General features: G+C 45.1%; 1 protein-coding gene across 2 annotated transcripts in view; it reads left to right on the top strand.

The window, feature by feature from the left end:
• The window catches only part of Vcl (vinculin), a 101,783-nt gene extending 86,703 nt beyond the window's left edge, over nucleotides 1-15,080 (top strand). Inside the window, exons 15-22 of one of the 2 annotated variants that reach the window (XM_057786821.1) lie at nucleotides 359-467; nucleotides 1,540-1,842; nucleotides 3,112-3,236; nucleotides 5,579-5,764; nucleotides 9,137-9,340; nucleotides 11,255-11,458; nucleotides 11,850-11,954; nucleotides 13,053-15,080. In XM_057786821.1, coding sequence (XP_057642804.1) covers nucleotides 359-467; nucleotides 1,540-1,842; nucleotides 3,112-3,236; nucleotides 5,579-5,764; nucleotides 9,137-9,340; nucleotides 11,255-11,458; nucleotides 11,850-11,954; nucleotides 13,053-13,199 — 1,383 coding nt within the window. In that variant the 3' untranslated portion in view covers nucleotides 13,200-15,080. The remainder of the gene's footprint in view (nucleotides 1-358; nucleotides 468-1,539; nucleotides 1,843-3,111; nucleotides 3,237-5,578; nucleotides 5,765-9,136; nucleotides 9,341-11,254; nucleotides 11,459-11,849; nucleotides 11,955-13,052) is intronic. The other variant, XM_057786820.1, reaches the window with a different exon arrangement.
• Nucleotides 15,081-15,192: the final 112 nt, after the last annotated feature.

Below are 15,192 nucleotides of genomic sequence, written 5' to 3'. Positions count from 1 at the left end.
TTTTAGTTTCTCTTTGCTTCTTTTTAAGATGAAAGAATTCATATGAAGACATACATCAACTCTTAAATTTTTGTCAGTTTTATTGTGTTCTTCTGAAATATTAAATGAATGTTTATTTACTTTGTCACCTAATTTTTTTTCTTCAAACCTGGCAGTGACTCTAAAGCTTTCTTGTGAGGGGCCTCCTCTGAGGTCTGTTGATGGCACCAAACTTACTGCGGTCAGCCTGAAGGGGCTTACCAACTTTGGTTTCCTGGTGCCACCTATAGGAGAAATGTAGGAAAGTGTTTCTGTGGGTTTGTTTTGGAGTGTGCTGTGCTGGTGCCCTGGCATGTGAAGACTGCTTTGTCATCGACAGGTCATCTCTGCCGCGCGCATCTTACTGAGGAACCCTGGTAATCAAGCTGCTTATGAACATTTTGAGACCATGAAGAACCAGTGGATTGATAATGTTGAAAAGATGACAGGTAGAATTTTGTGAAATTCTTTTGATCTGATGCATGAGTTCTGAGGACCTCAGCAGGACGGCTATATGAACTGTAGTTGGATAAAGTGACCCCAGTCAGGCTGCGGAGTGGTGGCGGCTTCTCTCTCATTCAGGCTTTGCTGCTGTGTTGGAAGAGGGACTGTTTGAGTCTCTTTATTTTAACACTGCCCTTTGGTGTGATGTTCATTGTTACAGCTCCTATCTTCTCTTTGAATAGTGTCTTTGCCCAGTTCCAGCTAGAGTTTGGTTTCAGAGGCTGGGAGGCGGCGTTTGTGGATACAGTAAGTGCCTCTGTCATTTGCAGAGGTTTCAGATTTCAAGGAACCACAGTAGCTACCATTTAACCCAGCTTGTCTCAGAGTTTCCTCCAACTTATCAACTACATAGTTCTAAAAAAAAAAAAAAGGAGACACCTGTGTCTGTGCGACTGAAGAAGAACCCCTGAATCTTGATCTTCCCTCATCTCTATGGAGGGAGAGGACAGAGGACAGAGAGGAGGAGTGTGGGCTCTTTGCTGTCCCTGTAGAATCTGCTGTCAGGGGTCTGTAGCAGCCAGAGATGAAAGCAGAGCTCTTGAAGTGCCGAAAGAGAGGTAAAGAAATAAGAAGCAGGCTGTTAGGGCTACTGGAGCTCTCCGCGGGGCTCATCTTAGGCACCTCAAGCTGCCAGCAATCAACAGACGGCCGGAGAGTGAGATGGGAAGGGAGAAAATGTCTTTAGCAGATACTGTGGTGGTGATGCGGTGAAGGTTTCAGACGCAATCCCTTGCATCTCCTGATGTCGTTGTGTTTCTGGTTGTCTGTGGTGGATATAAGAGGGTCAGTGACCACGGTCAGTATAAGTCTTGAGTTCAAATGACCTGGACTGTGCTTGCACTTCTGTTTTTAAAGCTGTTTTGTTCACGTGGAAGTTTTCAGTTTTGTAGGAAGAGCTTTGAACTGAGAAGAGAATTCTGGGTGTTGTACTTTCTCATGAGAAGCAGACAGACAACAGTGTTTTAGAGTCTTTGTTTTCTAAAAACAAACTCAGTTCCATTTCTGTTTTCTTGACAGGGCTGGTGGACGAGGCTATTGACACCAAATCTCTGTTGGATGCTTCTGAAGAAGCAATTAAAAAAGACCTGGACAAGTGTAAGGTAGCCATGGCCAATATTCAACCTCAGATGCTGGTCGCTGGAGCAACCAGCATTGCTCGTCGAGCCAACCGGATCCTGCTGGTTGCTAAGAGGGAGGTAGAGAACTCCGAGGACCCCAAGTTCCGCGAGGCTGTGAAAGCTGCCTCTGATGAATTGAGCAAAACAATCTCCCCGATGGTGATGGATGCCAAGGCTGTGGCTGGAAACATCTCTGACCCTGGTAAGCAACAGTGCATGGTGTCTTTCATCCTAACTGCAAGGTGAGCTTGGTGAAGATGGGAAAAGATAGCTATCCACAACCACCACACACAGAATCTGGGAGGAAAAGTATGGACAATGTCTGATGTGCTTTCTCATGTAATCTCAACAACCAGGAGGCTGAGGCAGGAGGATAACTTTGATTTTGGGGGCCAGTCTGAGCTATTTAGCCAGTTTGAGGGCAGGCAGGGCTATAGAATGAGACCTTCTCTCAAAAAATCAAAAGAAAAAATTGTAGACATTTAGTTTGAGAATGTTGCATTAATCTTCTGTTCAGTTTTGTGCGGTACTGTCATGCTTGTCAATCTCTGGATCAGTATCTCTGCACTTTCTTGGTATTGTCTGGCTTCCTATCGTAATCTGTAATCAATACTTTGGAAACTTAAAGCAAAACAAAACAAAACATCAGCCACCCACGTGCCAGCCGTTTAGTTCGTGAAGTTGGTGTGGCTTCTTTTCTACTTGTCTCACTGTGACCTCTCTTTCTAGAGAATCTTGTTTTTGTTAGATCTAGAGTGCTTAAATTAACTCTGGTTTCTTAGGCTCTATCTGGAGGAATTTGAGTTTTCTTCAGCTACATTTTGATCATAGTTTCAGTACACTAAGGGAGATAATTGCATTTACTCATTTGTTTGTAATCATGTATAGTCCTTCTTTGGAAATGGACATTTCCCATCTCATCGGCGAGAACCTAGGCGGCCTGACTCACTAGTGGCCCAGGCAGAATCTTCTTCAAATTCGTGGGCTACCATCACTGTGGATGCATTTGATCTTTTCATTGGAGTTTCTAAATATTTTAGCAGTTAAAGATAAGGGTTAGCACCTTGAATGCCAACTAGAGCACAGACGTAGAAAGGTGAGATGTACTCTGGGGAGCTACAGACTCAACCTGGAGCCGACATCTCCTGTGCTCTGCACTCAGCAGACCTGGCTCATGACCATGTTTCATCATAAGAGAAGTGATGGGTACCACCTGAGCCTGGTTCACCCAGGATTCTCCCAAACACCTAAGTTGTGCTGTCAGAGGCATCCTCACCACTGCAGGAACAGCTGCACTGTGACACTCCTCAGGGCCCCTAGCTTGCCCTACTTCCCTTTGCCTTGTCACTGCCATGATTCCTACTGGCAGCTTCACATCCAGCCTCATTAATAGGAACCCGTTCTTCTGCTGGGCAGGCAGTGCTGTGGGCCCTGACCTGCCCAGTTGAAAGTGAGAGTGTCTTGTGTTTAGGCCTGCAAAAGAGCTTCCTGGACTCAGGATATCGGATCCTGGGAGCCGTGGCCAAGGTCAGAGAAGCCTTCCAACCTCAGGAGCCTGACTTCCCACCTCCTCCACCAGACCTTGAACAGCTCCGAGTAAGTATACTCAGAGATGGGAGGAACTGAGCAGCCGGGGTTGAGCCTGTGCGCGAGGCAGATCTGCTTTTATAGTCTGCATGTCCAGGTGGCCTGTGTAGGTAGCCTTTATGTGATGAATTAGAGACAGATCTTGATTTTCACTCCTGAATTGTATGGCATCGTAACCCAGCACTTGTGTATGTGCTTGTGTGATATTAGCCCACGTGGCAGGGTGAGAAGGGAGCAGAGGTAAGTGCAGTTGTGATGGAGTGATGTGGTACCAGCTTAGAGTACATTTGTGGTGAGGATTGCTCAGTGGGGGAATCGCAGCATTGGAGCCTTTCTCTCTCTCTTTAGTAACAAAATTAATACTCGTTTTTAAATAATTAAAAAAAGTGTGTGTGCACACACATGCAGGACCACATGCAATTCATGCATGTGCTTGCGGAGGATGGAGGTCGACTTCAGGTGTTGTCCCACCACAGTCTGAGAACCAGAACCTCTCCGTGGGATGCAGGGCTTGCTGGCTGGCCAGTGAGTCCATGGGATTTGCTTGTCTCCCTCTCTCCAGGGCTGGGGTTTCAAGCACATACCACCATGCCGAGTTGTTGTTGTTTGGAGCTTTGGTTTTGGGTTTTTGAGATAGGGTTTCTCTACACAGCCTTGGTTGTCCTAGAACTTACTATGTAGACCTGACTGGCCTTGTGATCTCGCAGAGATCTGTTCCAGAGTGCTGGGGTATGCTGTGTTTTTCACTTGGGTACCAGGGATCAAACGAGGGTCTTCATGCTTACATGGCAAGTGCTCAGTTATCTCCCCAGACCAAGAAAAATTTAAATTTTATATGTATAGGTGCTTTGTACTGCTTGCATGCCTAGTACCTTCGGAGCCCAGAAGAGGCATTAGATCCCTTGGATCCAGAGTTGTAGATGGTTGTGAGCTGCCCCGTGGGTGCTGGAAAGTTGAACCTATATTTTCTGAAGGAACAAGTAGTTCTTAACTGCTGAGCCATTTCTCCAGGCCCTCGAATCTTTTTTGTAATTCTTTCTCATTAAGTATCATGGATATATTTTCCCATGGTTTAAGAATAAGATAGCTGGGTAATTTTTTGCAGTTGCAGACCATGGAAACAGAAATAGTGATGATCATATGCAGATCTTACTCTAGCTAGCAGTTTGGAAATATGTTGATTGGAGAACAGCATAGCAAGACAATAGTTGTGTTTCTTTGGTATGTTTTCTTTTCTTTGGTGTTGTTGTTGTTTTGAGTGTTTTTGTTTGTTTTTGAGACAGGGTTTCTCTGTGTAGCCCTGGCTATCTTGGAACTAGCTCTTGTAGACCAGGCTGGCATTGAATTCACAGAGATCTGCCTGCTCTACCTCCCGAGTGCTGGGATTAAAGGCGTGCTCCATCACTGCCTGGCTTTTTTCTTTTCTTTTTGACTTTTTAAGACAGGGATTCTCTGTGTAGCCCTGGCTATCCTGAAACTCACTCTGTAGACCAGGGTGGCCTCAAACTCACAGAGATCTGTCTGTGTCTACCTCCTGAGTACTGAGATTAAAGACATGGCGCTACCACTGCCTGGCTCCAACCTGATATCTTTTACTGATATTAAGAAAGAAAATATAGCCAGACAGTGGTGGTGCATGCCTTTAATCTCAGCACTCAGGAGGCAGAGGCAGGCAGATCTCTGTGAGTACAAGGCCAGCCTGGTTTACTGAGTGACTTCCAGGTCAACCAGGCTGTTACACACACACATAAAAAAAAAAAAAAAAAAAAAAAACAACCAACCAAACAAACCCTGTCTCAGAAAACCAAAAAAAGGAAAAAAAAAGAAAAAGAAGATGACAGGTTGACTAAGGATAAAACTGGATCGCTACACATAGGTGAGGTTGGTAGTTTCCCAGTTTCAATATTTCTGTACACTTTCCATTGAGGCTCTTGATGGTAGGAGCCACAGGAGGGTGAGATTCCTGGTAAGTGGCTCCTTCGAGTCACACCACTTAGAATTAGGGTTGTAGAGATCACGTGGCAGATGCAGAACTTGAAGCTCTAATGAGAAGTTATTGTCTTTTATTTGCGTTTTGGCAACCAGAACCAGAACTAGGCTTTAGATCTTCTATGGGATTGACTGTGGAATGGTTGATCTGGTAATGCTGTGTATGCCTCCCACGGGAGATGACCAACACATAGCTGTCTTCTTGTAAGAAGAAGATGTCCTTTTATTGTGATTACACACATAGGCCTCATAGCTAGGTGGGGGTGATCTTACATGGAATCAGTGTGGGCAGATTTTCAAGATTGGTTTTTGGTAGTAGCTGCTAGGGCTTACACTGACAATCTGTTTTTTCGCATTTGCAGCTAACTGATGAGCTTGCTCCTCCTAAGCCACCTCTTCCTGAGGGTGAAGTTCCTCCACCCAGGCCCCCTCCTCCAGAAGAGAAGGATGAAGAGTTCCCTGAGCAGAAAGCTGGGGAGGTGATTAACCAGCCCATGATGATGGCTGCCAGGCAGCTCCACGATGAAGCTCGGAAATGGTCTAGCAAGGTGAGCTCTGAGAATCCCTTGTCCAGAATGGGAGTCTCCTCAGGAAGGACGGAGAACCGTACCCCAACCCAGGGAGAAGTCTAATGGGAGTCACCTTCCTTCTTGTACTGCCTGTGTTTCAGGCAATATGTTGTTCTTTTTACCGGTGACTTAGTGAGAAGTCTGAGTGTTTGACTCTTGCCTCTCTTTGGGCAGAAGTAAAAGCTGGGATGTCTGTGGCTAAAGAAGAGTTTCTTCCTCTTTGTTAACTAGTATCGGCTCTGACTTCTGGCATTTTGGGTCTCTTTTAGAAGGTTTATCCTCTTGGATTATTGAATGTTTTCCAATCTCCATTACTAACTGGCAAAACTTCAGTTGTGAAAGTATCTCTTGTGGGCTTTGCTAGATGAAATCTGTACATTTTCTTCAATTCTTGCATTGAGAAGCAGATAGAACCGGGCGGTGGTGGCGCACGCCTTTAATCTCAGCACTTGCAATGCAGAGGCAGGTGGATCTCTGTGGGTTTGAGGCCAGCCTGGTCTATAAGAGCTAGTTCCAGGACAGGCTCCATAGCTACAGAGAAACCCTGTCTTGAGGGAAGGAAAAAAAAGAAGAAGAAGAAGAAGGTAGACTGGTGTTTCAGAAGGAGTGTGTTTTTGTCCTTTCTCAGAATCACCCTGTCCCCGCCCCTATACTCAGGACAGCTCCAGGTTATCTCCAGCTCAGCTAATTTAACAGTCCACGTAATAACGAGGGGAAGCTCTGCTCCACGTTGTCTGTTTCCCTGAGTGCTGGACGTGAGTGGCAGCTTTCTTGCTTAGAGTGTAATCCTGTTGCTCATTTAGCAGTGAGATGTGGTTCTTAGTTCTAAACTCTTTCTAATGCACCCTGAATGCTAGACCTTCATTCCCACTATATTCCTTTATTTTCACATCCACAATTGAATATGTTTCCTGGGGGAACTGGTTGGCCTACCCCCCCCCTTAGAAATTGACCTTGGTTTGTTTATTTCTTTCTTACTTTCTTTTTAAAAAAGATCTATTTATTTATTATGTATTTAGTGGTCTGCCTGCATGCATGCCAGAAGAGGGCACCAGATCTCATCACAGATGGGTGTGAACCACCATATGGTTGCTGGGAATTGAACTCAGGATCTCTGGAAGATCAATCAGTGCTCTTAACCTCTGAGATTTCTCCAGCCCCTTTGACCTTCACTTTTTAAAGTTTGTTTGTTTGTTTATTTATTTATTTATTTTATGTATATAATATTCTGTCTGCGTGTATGCCTGAAGGCCAGAAGAGGGCAACAGACCTCATTATAGATGGTTGTAAGCCACCATGTGGTTGCTGGGAATTGAACTCAGGACCTTTGGAAGAGCAGGCAATGCTCTTAATCTGAGCCATCTCTCCAGCCCTCTGACCTTCACTTTTAAACTAGTGTTCGAACTGTTAGCTGGGAGCTCAGGACCTGACCTGTGCAATTATTTATGATGGTGTTTCTCCAGCCCCGAATCATGCAGCATAAACCCTACTGTGCATGGAGAGTGGGTGAGAGAGGAACAGGGTCAGTTTTCCTCAAATGAAACAGAAATTAATTACGATAAACCTGCACATACTTGGAAGAACACAAAAATATCTGTGGACTGTAAAGGTGACACTTGAGAGGCTCAGGCAGCATTTGCCCTGCTCTACTCAGCGTGTTCAGGAGCCCTGCCCAGAAGGGCTGAACTAATGCGTTCACTGGCTTTTAAGCCATGTATGGGTGGGGAAGGAATATGTGTTTGTATCTGTCCATTTGTCTTTGTGCAGCTTGTCATTCTGAACCTTAGCAACAGTAAGCTGCTCTTTGCTTCGAAGGAATGGGAATGAGTCTTGGTTGAGACAGTGAGAAAGGACTGGTGATATCTAAACCCTTACTGACCTTGTGTCTTCCGACTTCATTGCCACTTTTTAGAGATGGGCTTTGTATTTAGGATAAGAATTTTTATTTTTGTTCTTGTTTTTTGAGAATTATTTTCATTTTATGCCTATGGGTGTTTTGCCTGCATGTATGTCTGTGTACCACATGAGTGCAGTACCCATCAAAGCTAGAAGAAGGTGTTAGGTCCCCTGGAACTGTAGATACAGATGGTTGTGAATCATCATGGTGGTGCTAGGAATTGAAAGTAGTCAATGTTCTTAACTATCTTTCCAGCCCAAGAATTTCTGTTTTTGATATTTCAAAGCTTAGGGCTCACTGGTCTCCAATGTGGACTCCTTGCCTTGGCCTCTGGAGTCCTGGGACTCTAGAAATGTACTGGTAGGAACCTTAAATAAAGTTCCATGTGAACATATTATTTCCTCCTCATCACAGGTTCTTGGGGTAGACAGTCTTTGTTTACCAGCCTTTTTTATAAATGGCTTGACTTCATTAAATTCCTTTCCATTCCATCTGTTTTTAAGCATCTGTTCTCTTCCCAACCCCTTATAATTCCTACCTTTTGTATAAAATTCATGTCCTTCCCCTTTTGGTCCCTGTTCTTTCGTAAGCAACCATTTTGGGTTCATATGAGGGCTCCTCTGAGCTTAGCCTCATTTAGTTGCCAAGTCCATGTGTCACCTGATCTGTGAACTAGTAAGGTGAGTTTGGGGTGAGCAAGAAGCTGATTTCAACAAAAGAGAGGTTTAGGCTGTATCCAGAAGGCGGTGCTTTCAGTTTCCACAGTAAGATATTGTGGAAGCTTTGTCTTTGAAGATCTTTTTAAAGGAGAAAGACAGGCTAAAATGTAGTTTTTTTTTTTCTCATTGCTGTAGGAACTAGATGAGGTATCCTCTTGAGGCTCCTTATAGCTATCTAAGTGGTTGTAGTGTATTTTGTAAATCTTCTTCATGAACCATTATGTTGACTGTTTTTTCTTTTTCTTGGTTTGCTGTTGCTTTTGACATGCCTTTTCTAGTCTGGTCCCTAAAGGAGCTAGTAAATGCCTGGTAGCTGCAGAGCTGCATGTCCAGGGTGACGGAATAGTGAGAATCTGATTTAGGAGGATGCTCAGCTTTCCTTCTCAAACAGCTTATATGGCTGTGTCTACTTTTCTCCTCTGGACTTCTTTTCAAGGTTGTTTGGTTCCCCAAACATGTGATTCTGGTCATGTTTAACTTCAGCAACAAGCATACATTGCCTTCTCTGGAAGTCTTCTGCTAAAGCAAATGTATTCACTTATTTCAAGGTGACTTAGGCTGGAGACTGAGTTCCTGTCTTTGAACCTTGGTTCACCTGGCTCCTGGAGAGCATGCCATTTCCTTTCCCATCCCAGGCAAGCTTTGGTTACTAAACCAGCTGAAGCTCCATTTCCAAAGTCCTTTTGTTCTTACTAACACTATCCCTGTTTTTCACCCTCCCTACCATCGACAAAGCCGGTTACCCCAGCTGCTCAGGTGGGTATAGGAGTTGTAACTGAGGCAGATGCGGCTGATGCTGTTGGGTTCCCTTTCCCCTCTGACATGGAAGACGATTACGAACCTGAGCTGCTGTTAATGCCATCTAATCAGCCGGTCAACCAGCCCATTCTGGCCGCGGCTCAGTCCTTGCATCGGGAAGCTACCAAGTGGTCTAGTAAGGTACTGATGGTACCCCCGGTTGGGGGCTGCTCCAAATGCATCCGGCCATGTGCAGCCTTGACACCTTGCATCACTCCTTATCTGTGTGGGTCCTGTGAGTCTGAGCCGGGCGGGCAACTGTCTGTCTGCACCTTGTTGTTAGGGCTGGCTTCACAAGTCTGATAGGTTTGCGAATGTCCGAATGAACTGCATTTATGTTTAGGGAATAAAGAGAAATGGGGTCACTTTTCAAAGGATTCATTTTCTTCCCATTTTTGTGGCCATTATTGGATCTGTAAACGCTTCAGGAAGCCATAAATGCATCTCTCAGTGACTTCTAGGTCAGGAGCCTTTGGGGACCACTGAAAGTTCCCCTAGCTTGACCACTGAGCTTTGCTTGGCTCCCACTGACCTCACCCTGATGACTCAGGCAGAGTTGATCAGGGCAAAAGCAGTTTTACATAGCAGCGTCTCTGGGGAGGACTGCTTGCTGTCTTGCACCTGGCTGTGTGACAGATGCTGGCCTTTGTGAGAGCCCACGGGGCAGGGGCTTCACTGACTGCTTTTCCAGGTACCTCAGAGGGGTTGGAAAGTGGCCACAGGGAAAGCTCAAGGCTATCACTGAGGTGACAGAGCCTTGGATCTGAACTAACATTTGTTTGGAGAGTTAGAGGTTTTGAAGTGATCATTTTTTTGGTTTTTTTTCCCTATTTAAAGATGGCATGTTGCAAGTGTCTGAAGATGGTGGGTAATAACTAACCCTGGCACTGTGCTGTCTTCTAACCAAAGTCATGTAATCCTAAATTACCTCAGGTCTGCACTGAAGTTCTCCCAGAGGGAGGGCTTCAGCTAACACACGCCTTTCCTCATGACCTCCTCTAAAACCTGTGTCCTCTCTAGCCTCAGTTTGTTTCCTGTGACGTGTACTTTCCCACATCAATGATGAGCCGCTTCATGGTGCCTGTGGAGTCCTTGCAGAGCACCGGAGTGGCATGGTTTGTGTGTGCCTTACCGCACGGTGCAGAAACTGAAAATCATGAGGGGGACAAACGAGTGGGGCTTGGCCATTCAGTTAAACACTGTAGTTGCTGTGCTTTTAGGTTGCTAAGGACATAAAATAAGTTGCTTAAATATTTCCTTATTATGACCCATGAGGGTTTTAAGTAAGCCAAATGCCAAATCTCAGACAAATTGCCATTAATGAGAGAGGGTCAACCTTTTAGAGTCTGGCTCAGGTTTATTTATTTGATTCCTCCCTCAGTATCTTCCTAAGTGAACATTCCTTAATTAGAGGCTTCACTTAGCTGATGAGACCAGCAAATTGATTTGTGGGATCAATTTTCTTTTAATGTGGAATGGTTAAAATAGTCTGCTCTTTAAAGAACAGGCTAAGAGGTAGAGGAGGCCAAAGTAGTCTAGATGAGAAAATGTCCATTTCTCTAGTTTTCCTTGCAGGCTGAGAACCTGGGGTTCTAAGTTCTAGTGAAGCAGTTTAAGTCTTTGGCTGCTGTTCACAAGAGCCGAGATGGAGAGGATGCTTAGCACTTAGAAAGCCTCCTCTTGCTGGCCAGCTCAGCTGCTTTCTCCCCTATGATAGAGATGAAGATGCCTGTGTGGCCGACTCCTTGGCTCTGGCCCTGTGTTATTGACACAATTAACCTGGAGATGCTCAACTGCTTGTTCAGTGCTGTGCCCGGGGCACCCACGTCGTCCTTTCAGACTAATCTCTGGGTCTTTTCATCCAGGATCTCCTCACTCACTGAGTGCTGGGGCAAGTGCCCGTCCTCTCTGCTGTCCTCCCTCCAGTGCTTTCCCCATTTCCTTAGCCTGCCAGAGGCTGCGAGAGCAGCAGACTTCCTCCTGTTTTTCTACTGAACTCGACGAGCATGTGGTCAGAGCTCATGCTGTATCTCTGGTATCTCTGCTTCTCTCTAGGGCAATGACATCATTGCAGCAGCCAAGCGCATGGCTCTGCTGATGGCAGAGATGTCTCGGCTGGTAAGAGGGGGTAGTGGTACCAAGCGGGCACTTATTCAGTGTGCCAAGGACATCGCTAAAGCCTCTGATGAGGTGACTCGGCTGGCCAAGGAGGTTGCCAAGCAGTGTACAGATAAGCGGATTAGAACCAATCTCTTACAGGTACTTGGGAAATAAGTGTGTGTGTGGTGTGTGTGTGTGTGTCCCTGTGTCCAGACAGGAGAGGAGGGAGGGAGGGAGAGAGAAAGAAGAGAAGAGAAAGTGCATCTGAGTGGGAAGCATGAATGTGAGGGAAAAGGTGAGAGGAAATTTGGGTGAATAAGGAAGCAAACAGCAGCAAGGGCAATGTGTGGGGAAAAAAAAACAGACTGAAAGTTTATGTCCTAACCCCGTGGAATTTGAATGCCTCCATATAGGAACCAACTGGGTCAGGGCTGGTCCTTTATTGAGTACTCCTGCATGCCAATGACTGGGAATGGAGTTGGGTATATTTGCCTCCAAGGAACTTGTGGGCAAGACAACTAACAAACACCAAATGAAACTTTCTCTTTAGGTGTGTGAGAGAATCCCAACTATAAGCACCCAGCTCAAAATCTTGTCCACAGTGAAGGCTACCATGCTGGGCCGGACCAACATCAGCGACGAGGAATCCGAGCAGGTATGTGCTGCTGCTCTGGGTTCCCTGCCTCTAGCTTCTTTGTTGTTTAATCTTAGCTTTAAGACAAACATACCTCAAATTTAAAAATGCAGCAACCCACTCTTTTCTTATCTCCCCTCTGGTGGGCCCTACTCTGGGTCACACTCCCCGTTTCCCTAGAGAGCACAGCAGACCCATCATCATTTTAAAAGTTAAAAGGAGGGAGACAATCTCTTCCCATTAGGGAACTCACAGATAATTTGGGAGACCAACTGCTTCCGACCTCTACAGAGGCTAGGGGCACCCCGAGGAACAAGAAGGACGCTCTCCCATACACTACTGTGATTTTAACTCTCGCCTTCCCGATATCCCTAACTTCCAGATATTGCAAGTGGAGTTTGGTACTGGGTTACTTTAGTGGAATGTCTTCTGCCTAAAGATAGAAGCTGGGAGAGGAAAGATACAACTGCTGTTCATGCTAATGCACAGGAAATGAATTAACAACATGCATGCTGACTGTGTGTTTCATCAAGTGGAAAAGAGTAGATATGGTGTGGTAGAAGGGGGCAAACACAGGACACAGGAGAGAAGTCTTGAGTGGGACCCTGACTTTGTGTGAGTTTGGCTGGCATGGCTCCCAGCCTTTCTGGGCCCAAGAGCCTTCCTAATAACAAGCAATATTAGGAATTTAGATGATAGGTTCTTTCCCCATAGCCCTCTGAAGTTTATGTACACATTTCAACTCATGTGACACATTTTTCTGGGAAACTTATAGCCTTCATTAAGTCCTCAAAAGATCTATGACTTAAAGATATAATTACTTCCCTAGAGAATCATTGAGTTGTCTGAATGTGAGCAGACTTCTAGCTAGATCCCTACCTCTAAGCTTGTGTGTTTGGAAAATTAATGTGAATACATTTATAATGTAGTTGGTTGCTTGGTTTGATTGTTTTTGTTCATTGTTTATTAAATGCCTCTTGTCCAAATAGTGGAGAGCAGTGAACAAAAGTAACAAATATCTGCCGTATGGAACTTAAAATTTAGTTGACACCTGGCTTCATGGTTTCTTGAGGGCAGCATGGCATTAGAGACTATAGTAATGGGCCTCTTTTATTACAGGCCACAGAGATGCTGGTTCATAATGCCCAGAACCTCATGCAGTCTGTGAAGGAGACCGTGCGAGAAGCAGAAGCCGCTTCAATCAAAATTCGAACAGATGCTGGATTTACTTTGCGCTGGGTCAGAAAGACTCCCTGGTACCAGTAGGCGCCTAGCCAATCATGGCTGGTATATAAGCATCTGCTAGGGAGAATGAGTTCAGAGTTACTGGGAGTAGAAATCAATTCCTGGTCTCACACACCAGAAATGAATGGGGGCTTCTCACACAGAAAACATTTACACTCTTGTCATGGACACTTCGGAATGTGTCCTGTACGAACCCTGTACTCTCACAGTTACTCCTGTGCACAGTAGACTGGGTCTCTAGCCCATGGATTGCATAAGCTCAGAGTAAGAGTGAACACTATCTGGAAGCCATGCTCTGCTCCAGGGAACATACCCCTCTGTTTACAGTTCACCTACTCCCTTTCCCCCTTTAGGCCCTAGACTAGAGCTGAGACAAGTCAGTTAATTAACTGTGCTTCCAAAAGTTATTTTGGGTTTTCCATGTTGCTGCTGACCCTGCCTGCCTTCCCTGGGCCATGCATCATCACCACAGGATAAGGTGGTCTCTGGGGAGGGTCAGCTTGTGTGGCCTGCATTCATTTCCTGCTTTCCCCCCATGTAATCCTAGTTCCTCACGATGTAAAACCAGGAGGAAATCACTATTCTGTCTTTACCATGCCCCTGAGTAATATCTGTGCTGGGGAAACTTCCTGCCTCACATCCTGCCTTGCTTGGTTGCCAAGGTAACCATCCAGCAAACACACTGGTGCTCTCTGCCTCTAGAGGAGCAGAGTAGCTGGGGTGTGATCTTGCCCATCCTCCCAATGGGGCCACTCCCAGGTTCTCTATGCTTTGTCACTGCCAGTGGAGGTCTGTGCTGACGCCTTAGCATTCATTCTTAGTCTTTCCTTCCTTCCTTCCTTCCTTCCTTCCTTCCTTCCTTCCTTCCTTCCTTCCTTCCTTCCTTCCTTCCTTCCTTCCTTCCTTCCTTCCTTCCCTCCCTCCCTCCCTCCCTCCCTCCCTCCCTCCCTCCCTCCCTCCCTCCTTCCTTACTTCCTTCCTTTTTCTTTTTTTAATTTCTGAGCTGAAATGCTGCATTTATTTTTAACCAACCAAATCACCCCAGGCTTTGGCAGTTTTCTATATGCTTCTTACAAGACTTTAAAAATACATAGGTATGTGTTTGTTTGTAATCCTCCTTAGCCCCCACTTTTTTTTTTTTAATTTTGAGACTGGATCTTTTTATGCTGTCAGGCTAGCCTTTGAACTTCAGGGTTCAAACAATCTGCCTGCATCAAAGTATTAGCACCTACCAACCACACTTGGCTCCTTTTAAGTTTGGAAGGTCCATTCAAAATTAAGCCCTAAAAATTAGGGCTTGCTCCTTAAGAGCCTTGAATGGTAAGGCAGCCCTGTCTGAAAGATACTTCTTGTGTAAAGGAGATAGCATTTGCAGATTACGATGCTGGTGCTGCTAGGATAAATCAGTAGAAACTATAATTCCAGTTGCTTTTAACCAACTACAGCCAAGTCTTTCCTCTTTTCCACATATTCAAGAGTAACGAGTATCAGAAAGAGAGAGTGACTTTCCCAGTATTTATCCACAAGCATTTCCAAGGACATGAATATTACTTTCAGAAGTCAATAATCAGATGAATGGAGCGAGACCCTTTCCTGGATGTTCTTCCCTTACCTACTGCGTTCAATCCCAACACTGAATGTGTAAACCTTAAGTTGATCCTGTACACTCAGGCTTCCTTTATTTCCTTTCAGCTGATTATTGTCAAAGCTCTCAACATATCTGTAGAGTTGCTTACCTGATATAAATGCATATCAATGCCTTTAAAGTATGACTCTATGCCAAAGATCACCTTTTGTTTTAAAAATTATTAGAGGAACTAAGAAAATCATTTTTGCTCTCCAAGTTCTTCCAGTTCTGCCAGGTGTGCTCTCCTCGAGTGTCAGCGCTCACAGTACAAGGGGGCAAAAGGAAACAGTCGCGAACGAGTTAGAGATGCTACCACTAAAAAAACAAAACTACATTTATAAGCTAGGATTTATTATATACAGATATTTTCTGCCTTTTCTTTTGTTC

This window comes from Chionomys nivalis, chromosome 12 (assembly GCF_950005125.1).
Source record: "Chionomys nivalis chromosome 12, mChiNiv1.1, whole genome shotgun sequence".
Classification (NCBI taxonomy): Eukaryota; Metazoa; Chordata; class Mammalia; order Rodentia; family Cricetidae; genus Chionomys; species Chionomys nivalis.
Note: the sequence above shows the minus strand (reverse complement) of the source record. Positions and strands in the feature narration are given on the sequence as shown.